The 9,913-nt window shown below is 35.0% G+C and overlaps 1 protein-coding gene across 1 annotated transcript; it reads right to left on the reverse strand.

The window, feature by feature from the left end:
- Nucleotides 1-7,513: 7,513 nt before the first annotated feature.
- On the reverse strand, nucleotides 7,514-9,283 carry LOC141647574 (uncharacterized). Its single transcript, XM_074455815.1, has one exon. The coding sequence runs from the start codon at nucleotides 9,194-9,196 to the stop codon at nucleotides 8,027-8,029; it is 1,170 nt and encodes a 389-aa protein (XP_074311916.1). The 5' UTR covers nucleotides 9,197-9,283; the 3' UTR covers nucleotides 7,514-8,026.
- Nucleotides 9,284-9,913: the final 630 nt, after the last annotated feature.

Consider the following 9,913-nt stretch of genomic DNA (forward strand, 5'->3'; position numbering starts at 1 on the left):
CGTTCCTCAGGTGAATACTTCACGTCAAAATGAAATGCAGGATACTCGGGGACGGATTTAGCTTGATTTCCGCTGGATTCTTCACATTTCTGCAATAATGTACAAAATACGGAAGTAGACGGAAATAGGGAGAAATACAGCATAAACTACATGAATGAGCTCTGAAATGCGTGTAAAATGGGATGCAAAACATCATATAAAAGACAAGCATCATCAAACATGATACGTATAAAGGTACGGGATAAAGAAAACTTTAATTGTATCGAAACCGGGTAACCATACTGCTAAATTTCTCAAATTTAAAAAAAAAACGCAAACCACAAATTTGCATCCAAAAACCCTAAAACAAAACCCCTAAAAACGTTTAAAGATATAAAGAGGCTGTAATTAATGCTCTCATAGATGCAAGTATTTAAATGTCTGAAATTATTGACATAAATATATGAAAGGGCAGTTCACTAGACATCAATATTCATTTATATTTTTTAGGTTAAGTAAGATAAAACGTCATATTGCCCCCTCCTCTCTTCTATAAAGGTAATAGAGTGCATTACAATTACCCTGTCATCATCATCCTGCCTTTATAAAAAAAACTTACAATATTATTTACCCACAAATACACTACCTCCCTAACATGAATACCTTCACATGCACACGCCCTTTCTTCCAAGATGAGGGTGACAAAGAAAAGTTATAGAGAAATATGAGGACTGGAAGAAAGGTCGCTTCAACTGCAAAGAGATATTTGTTAAAGCGAATGTATTGAAGGCTATACCACAAGATGACGATACACAGCACCATCAGACACTTAGTTTAGAGGTTGTGCTCTCTAATGTATTTAATAGGCTCTCAAAAGCTGATAAGAGGAGTGTAGCCGAGGTTTGCAAATGGTGGGCAGAATTATTCCTTGTGGGAACTGAAACATCAAAAGTACTTGTTGATTATAATAATCAATTAGTTACAGAAAATGTACGTGGTTTGATCACGGCTCAAAGGGGCCAAAAGGTGGTGAAGATGTATTGTGTATGCAAGAACTATACGACTACAAGAGAGAAATACGAATGTCATCGTCGCTTAGAAAAGGCAAACCCAGTTTCAGAAGATTTCACTATGTGGCCTGAAGACAACTCTGGCAGCGAGGGTTACTATGATTCTGACTGCTAGGTTGATGCCAATATAATTATAGTGCCCTGCAAACTCGATCTTTGTCTTTTTGAAACCGGCTCTATTGATATGTTTAAATTATTATTATTATGTTTAAGGCTTATGTGTAGTACTTTTAAATTATACTACTAGGTTAACGTGTTGTCGCTCCTTTATTTTTTACCGACAATATTAAGCGTACATGTATGTTTAAGTTGATGGACTTTTATCAAAGTTTAACTTGTCTGTTTTCCCCTTGAACAAAGAACTACTAAGCAAGATGGTGTACTTCGCACACTTCATCAAAAGTCCATTGAACAATTACTTTATGCTGTTAAATATCGGCTCTGTTTTAGGTCATGATGGGTCTCGCATTCACCATACCCCATTCCAGATTGTATTAAGGGAATTTGAGTAGTCTGTTACATATTAGGCATTGAGTAGAGCATTTAAAATGGCATCAAGGTTATATCTTTTAGTCAAATGCTTAGTTGCATATGTGATAACTGTTAGATGATGCAGCACATTTGACACTACGGAGACAATCATCACATTTTTACTAGAAATAAATATATTTAAACTAAACAATTTAGTCTTAAATAATATCTAAAAGAACAAATGGTGAAGAATAATTATTAACATACTTATTAACTTCCTGAGTATTTATATAAAGAATTCTTATTTATTTGAACCAATATTGATGTTATCCATGTGTCTTATTGCATGAATATCTATTATTATTTTACTTTAGTATGTATTGTCAGTTTCCGGTCTGTATTTTTTTAAAAATTAATTGCTTGGTGTTAATGCAGCCAAATACAGACTTACGGATCAAAGGACCAACCGTTGGCAAAGTTGTACTTGCGTCACGAGACTTCTTTGAACATCAATATTGGTTCTGGATAAGCATTGGGGCACTCCTTGGCTTTTCTTTTCTCTTCAACCTTTTATACATCGCTTCATTGACTAACTTAAATAGTATACCATCTCATTTTATGTTGTTCCTCTTCTTCTAAGGATCATAAATAATGTGAGTCTATATAGTAAAATGGTCAATTATGTTTGTTTTTACAGCTTCCATTGATGCAAAAGGCACAGTGCAAGATCTTGATGGTTTATCCAAAAATAAAAAAATTTGCCTCATCTGAAGAACTTAATAACGTAAATATTGAGACTCCAAGTGAGAAAGAAGATTCAAGTGTAGATACCAAAATGCCTCGAAAGGGAATGTAGCTACCTTTTCAGCCTCTTTCTCTAGCATTCAATCACATCAACTACTATGTGGATACGCCTTCTGTGAGTCACTCAACTATAGCTAAACTGTTTTACTATGAGAATTACAAATGCAAAATATATGTATATTTCACCGGCATTATTTAACTGATATTCTGATCCAGACCTTTGCTATACAACCATCCATATCATTGAGCAATGGTGATAATGAGAGTCCCTTGCTGAGTGACAAATGCTTCAGATGATTGTAAATTTATACCTTTTGAGTTGCGTTTTACAATTGAAGTGATTCTGAAAAAAGCGAGACAAGTGAAATGTGTGAGCAGCCGAAGTTTATTGTTTGCGAGTTGTGATTTAGGAAACACAATAAATCTGATTCGAATTTATTTGAACTAATGCTAACGTGGCGAATCATGTATTCTGGCCAGTTACTATTTGTGTTGATTTTTGTTACTTGTTGAGTAGTTTTTAAAAAAATGATACTAATATCAACAACAGTGGACAAACCACAAATGGTCAGTTAGGTTGTTTGTTTGTTCCGGATGGTAAATAATAAAAATAACCCACGTTCAAGTAAGAGGAACAACCATAGGATCGGGTGAGTGACGGTCGGTATTTCGACCACGAGAAATTTCCCTAAGACACATCATAAACAGGTTTTCCCTTTTAGTAGAAGTAGAAATGTTAAATCTGCGTGGTTTCCTCTAAAATATGGCTTGTGGAAGATACAGCTAATAAACTTGTTGACATTGTACCAGGAGATGAAAAGTCTAGGCTATGGGGAAGATCGCTTACAGTTACTGCAAGATGTGAGTGGAGCATTTAGGCCTGGGATATTAACTGCACTTATGGGTGTAACAGGAGCTGGAAAAACAACTCCGATGGATGTGTTGACTGGGAGAAAAACAAGTAGCTATATTGATGGCAACATCACTGTTTCTGGTTAAACAAAGAATCAAGCAACATTCGCTCGAGTATGTGGTTACTGTGAGAAAATCAACATTCATTCTCCGTATCTCACAGTCTATGAATCCCTCTTATACTCTGCCTAGCTTTGTCTTTCTTCAAATATTGACGCCAAAACAAGCTCAATTTTAAGTATGAAGATAGGTATGAGTCAAAAGTATCATATGTAATCTTTTTTTTTTGGGGGGAAATATCTCTTTTATATTTTCCCTAAAATGATGACTTATTATGTTTAGTCGACACATGAAGCATAGTCTGACAAGATTGGAACTGTCTGCCAAACAACCGGTTTTTAAAATTTTTTTATATAAAATAGTGCAAAGTAAAAGTTACATGCACTGTTAGGTAACATTAGTAAGCCCCTTCGTAGGCTAGGAAATATTCATCCCTTGCTACTTTCCATGCATTGTTAAAAGACATCAGTTAGGTATGAAAATAAACTATCAACTAATACAAAGTTAAAGCATCCAAAACTGCCAATGTTTCTAAATGAAACCAAAGCAACTTACACACCTTGATTTTAAGTGGAAACTACCGTATCTCTCGGTTGCAGCTGTCGACTGAAGATGAAGATGAAGGCAACGCCCTATCTATATCTCTCTCCATCTCATATGCAAAATGTTGATCCCTTAAGTAATCTGAATATATAGTTATCAACTCAAATTTTGACCGTTCACTTTCTGGGAAGCTAAATAAAGTGCGCCTCCCATAGCACAAATCCCACAATGCACTTGATGTCATAACACTTTCAAGCTTAAATAGAAAATCCACAAATTCTTGTTTTAAGGCTTCCAGATATCCTTTTCTAGAATAGAACTCAGTGCGAGTTACATTTTGCAGCACTTCGTAGCCTGGGTTAAGTAGTTCACTTGGTGTATTTCCACAAAGAATTTGAACAAGCATAACACAGTTTGAGTTTTGGTTAAGTTTCTCCCATATAATGCTTTCAGTCAAGACTATTCTTAGTCGAACAAATAACTCTTGAATTTCTTTTACAATATTATCAATTGCATGTTGCATTGCCTTTATTTTCTGAATATTGTTTGACATAATAACTACACTAGAAATGTGAGGATATGAGAAATGGTGGCATGTATTTGAGTTTTTTTCTATTTATATTCTTTTTTCCTCTTTGTATAGGTCAGTTGATTGACATCTAAATTATTTGATGTTGATGATAGACCTAGATTCTGTGTAAGAGATAAGCATAGAGATGAGGTTGGATAAGGTAAGGATAATAATAGATAAGGTTATGTTCCACAAGTAGATACTAATTTTAAATTAAATGTTTCCAGTACAATTATTTTTTTAAAAGAAACATTGTATTGTTTATTGACTCTTTTTTTAAACATGATAGTACTAATTTACCCTGAGCAATGGTCTAAGACAGTAAATAAATGATGAATTATGTTAGTTTGTTTATTTACTTTATCAGTTTATGAAATTTTATTTATAACAAAAATTGCATTTCACATTCTAGGATTCCTCTGTGAATTTAAGATATTACGCGGCAACAATTAAAACATATTAACTTGTACTAATTGGCTTCCAACAGGAAAGGAATGGCGTGACTGAACAGGAAGCGTACCATGTTCAATGCGGTAGACAAGCGGGTAATCTGTTTGGAAACAACGATCATAAGGCGTCTAAAGTCACAAATATTGAGTTGATGACTATGAATTTAGACAAAGGAATGGCCGTTCATATGGAATATTTAGTCTTATTTGGGTATCATGCTACCAAAAACGCCCCAAAAAAAAAAGAGCAATTGAATATTGTACGAAGTTTTTTTAGGCCCCTTTTAGTTTTGCTTTTGTATGTTGCATTTTAAGAGGCATTTTCCGCCTATTATTGTCATAGTAATAACTACAGAATGTCTTATATTTAACCTTTTGTTGTTGAAACTTCGTAAATGCTATACCCATGAAATGTTTAAGCGTTGGATCATGGTAGCGTGATTTCCTCTATCCTATTTTGAAACTATGCATTAGTCTAACTCCCGCTGACCATTTCACCAAATTGGGGCACTGCGCCCGATAGGGCGCAGTGCAACAACTAGTTCATGTAAATTTTGATGTTGGAATTAAACTCCCGTGCATTGCAAATTAACACATGCATTTGATTCTCGTATGAACCAAACGAGACCTTACACTTATTCCTCATCACTCCCTTTTATCATTTATCTCTCTTACTTTAACATACCCCACACATTTTTTACAATAAAATCTATTTTCGTAATTTGTTCGGGTTTTCAACTCGATAATTTACTGACTTCGGTTTTAAAAAAAAAAATAAGACGGTTTTTTTAAAGTTAAAAAAAATTATATTAAATAAAAAAACTCGAGAAAAAAATTATGAATGCTTAACCGTCCATTAAAGAAACGATATCTAGGAGAGTGAACAAAATCAAAGAAGAAAGAGGAGGAAAAGTCAAGAAGTGGGTGGATATATGTCAATATTACTATTTATTTGTAGAGAAAAAAAAATTAGGAATTATAATGTAATTATTTTTTCAAATAAAAAATTTACATTTTAATTACTTAAAAATAAAAATGGCCTTTTAACACTAATTACATGTATATTTAATAAAGTAAGAGTTTGTGAAGAGGTATGGTGTACTACAAAACAATAAAAAATAAAAGATGGTCCACATATTGGTTTCATGCGCAGCGTTGTTATCTTCGGTTTGTCGCTGAGTGCTTCAATCCTCAACTTGCTGAGGATCTACATAGTATAAAAGCCAAGTTTTTTCTTGGCTTTTGATTCGCTGTTGAGTTCCTCATGTGGTGCTCCCATGTTTCATATTCTATTTAATTACCCTCTCTCTTCAACTTAATTCCTCTTCCTATCTCTTATTCTTATTTTAATTACTTATGTTAAAACAAAAGTTAAAATGTCACAATTTACATAAAATGTTGCAATTTTCATACATTCAACGGGTCTAACATGTCAAATATCTTTAATATAATTCTAATAAAATACGGTTGTTTATTATCTGATATTCAAACCTAATATTTATCAAATATTCGAATCTCCAATTATGGATTATTTATATTGTCACGGTATTGAACACTTAATCACGCTCAATTATATGTTCATGTATTTAATGATAGCCCCTGCTATTACGACCCGTGCATTTTTTGCACGGGTATAAAACTAGTTAATAATTATGGTTGGAGCCCATATTTGCTCCTCAATTCCTCTTCCTCAATTTTGTGAGGAATGCTATCCTCATGGTTGAGGATGGTCTGAGGGTAAGGTTCATAAAGCATGCTCCACAGATAATGAAAGGATTCAGCCCGTTAAGATGTATAACAGCCACATGAACTGGTTCCTTACTTAGAAAAACGAAACTAATGAGAAGAGTGAACAAAAGCTACAGAGTACCAAGAGGCAGTGTTAGACAGTAAAGACATATTTAAATGGTAAAACAATAAGCAAAGCACTTATTTTGAATTCATAAGACTAAGCAGGAACCAGTATCAGACTTAAATGTACACAGGCTGCTAGTATAATATACCATTCTAAAAGGACAAAAGGATAAATAATTGTTTTTGAGTTTTATCAATACAGAGGCAAATATGGAAATACAAAGATAAATGAGATTAAAACAATTGATGTTGTGTACTCCTCTTCCTAGGGGTGCATCACTAAAAAGAACAAGATTAACAACAATGTCTCAAGGGATCCGGCAGTTGGTTCAATAGTAACTAGGCAAATTTCTCTACTGTTTTTAGCGTCAGCATCTCCAGACTACAACCTGTGTGCTTGGCATAAACCTCATGGACTTCCTTAAATGGTAGCACAAACAAGTTCATGAAGCGTGACTCCGACATCAGGCCCGGTCCTAGACTTCTCGGGACCCTAGGCGAAATCGTGAATTGGGGCCCTTTACAAAAATACAATGTATGATCAGTGGCGGAAGTAGGAATTTGAGGCATGGGGGCATGGGGGCACAATTTTTTTTTTCCCCAATAAATTATTTTGGCTTGAATTTTTTTAAAAAAAAATTTCCCTAAATAATTTTTTTTAGCGTAAAAAATATCGAAAACCTTAATAATGTCTCTTGTTATACACACTATAATTTTTTAAATAAATAATGTTTTAGTTTGAATTTTTCTTTAAAATATACAAAGTTTCAAATAAATATACATACAATTAATATCTTGGTAAATAACTTAGAGGTTTGCAGCACATATAACGAAATAGAATAAAAATTATGGCTAAGAGTCTAAGACCCAAATCAACTTATAAAAAAACAACTACTCTTCTATAAGACCGTTCTATAGCATAGGACGGACTTAATAGGAAAAGATAGCCCAACAAAAGAAACAAGTTACTCCATATTAGCATACCAACACGACTAAAAAGAACAATTGAAAACCTAAAGTACCAAGCACAAAACCCCCATTAAACTCATGCCTCCTCCGCCACCACTTCCTCTAGAGTCGACGGTTCGACACCACCATTCCGATCATCAATCGCATCTTCTTAGGTCGCCCCCTTCTATTCTTTTGTCACTGTCTGGCGTAGGAATTAGCCAAATTAATGAAAAATCTGAAATGGGTTTGCTTTGGAATTGAAGAAAATTGATTGTGTACAAAGGAATTGAAGACAAAGAAGATGGTGAAATGGATAAGATTTTGAGAAAATTGATTGTACACAGGAATTGAAGATTACATACCTAGGAGCAGGGCATTGAGGCAAATTTCTGAGTTTTGAGTTTTTTTTTTTTTTTTGGTTTTTTTTTCATATTGGGCCCCTTCCAAGGTTGGGCCCTAGGCAAATGCCCCTCATGACACCCCCTAGGGCCGGGCCTGTCCGACATGCAAATAGCGCTATAGAAAGAGAAAGTCTTTGCGATTAACTGTTTATCTTTCAAAATTTGCAAAACTTTGTGTCTAGGCATTAGTCTCTTCTCTAGGCTGCAAGTTAACAAAGCAGAATGGGATATCAAGTAAGCTGGCTCTAATCGTAACTCATTCATCAGAAATTCCAACTTGTTCTTGATTTTTTCATCCGACAACATGACGAAACAAGTATTCTTCACTAAAACAGTCGCGATATCAGCCATGTCCCACCCAAAACTCTTAAACAACCGACATTTAGAGTCAATAGTCGCCTCAGTATACCCCGACAACAAAGTAATGCCATACATGTACCTCGAAGAACCACGAGCAAATCCCAACTTATTCACTAAATCCTCGAAAGCATCGGGTTTTTTCAAAAAGGTTCCAGGTTTCCACAACAACTGTTTCCGAATCACCTCAATGGGAGTCCCTCTTTTCTTCAATAAATCGACATTCGGAAGCAAATTCTTAACCACATATCCAACATCATACCATTGAAACTTGGTAATAACAGAAACAACATCAAAATCAGTACCCATAATCTGCCTTAAAACTTGAATAGCAGGCAAAATACGAGACTCCAAACCCGCATGAAGAATACGCGGATACACCGAAATAACCCGACTAATTTCAGACCCAGAAAAGCCCTGATCTTGGAGAAGCTTGATTTTGGGTTTTAGGGTTTTATCAACTTTAGCACATAAAAGTATAGGATATGAACAAATAGACTTTTTAAGATGGGTATCATCAAAACCATGTTGTTCAAGGAAATGAATTACAGAAATTGCATTATCATAGAATTTGAAATCGTTCACCTTTTGAACTGGGAATTTGGTGCAAGTAACGAGAGCTTCCTTGTCAGAAAAACCCAGTGAATTAATCAAGTAATTTGATAACGATTTTGTTGTTGCTTTTGATGTTGCAGTTGAATAGAGTAAGAGATGCTGGAAATTCTGGGTAAAATGGAAGCCATGGACGATGTATTTGCGTTGGAAACTCAACATCTCTTCTTTGTGGAACTCTGCAGGTGAACAAAGCAGCGTCCACTTAGTTTACAGGAATTGATGGAAGCGAGGGTAACGGTTTATTCGAGATCCATTTCGGTCGGATTATTTGAATTATTTTCTTTTGAACTTAATTTCAGCTCATTTCAGTTTGATTTATTTAGTTCAACTTCATTTTATTCAGTTTAGTTCATTGTTTCACAAATTTAACTCTTAATCTAGATTCACTTCAATTCAGTTCAGTTCACAAGTTAAATTCAGTTCATAGCTCTTTTCAGCCGAAAATGTAGGAAAAATAATTGCAGTAACCGGAGGGAACGGAAATACCGTAGCACAGATGGTAAGCGAGATCAAAGAATAAAACCCGTAAGTAGTGCCGTGGTAGAAGCCACTGCCTTGAAAACTATTTCTCCGGTACAACCGTGGTGGCGATCAGCTAGTGCCGGTAGTTCCCCAAGGATAACACTACAGTCTCCACGCAGTTCCGCCCACTCAGAACTGTGAGACTTGGAACGATTTAATCACCAGTACCCAGAAACTTTGATTGAGCAGAGAAGAGAAGGAAAGAAGAGAGTGTGTTTTTTTTTGTGTTTTTTAGGAGCAGATCAGAGGCTATAAATAGCCTGATCAGAGAGCCAAAAACCGACTGCAGCATTGTAGGAGTCAAGGGCTGGAAACGTGGAGTGATACTCTCACCCACTAACAGCATTTGACTAA

The sequence above is a fragment of the Silene latifolia genome, chromosome 3 (assembly GCF_048544455.1).
Source record: "Silene latifolia isolate original U9 population chromosome 3, ASM4854445v1, whole genome shotgun sequence".
NCBI classification, from domain to species: Eukaryota; Viridiplantae; Streptophyta; class Magnoliopsida; order Caryophyllales; family Caryophyllaceae; genus Silene; species Silene latifolia.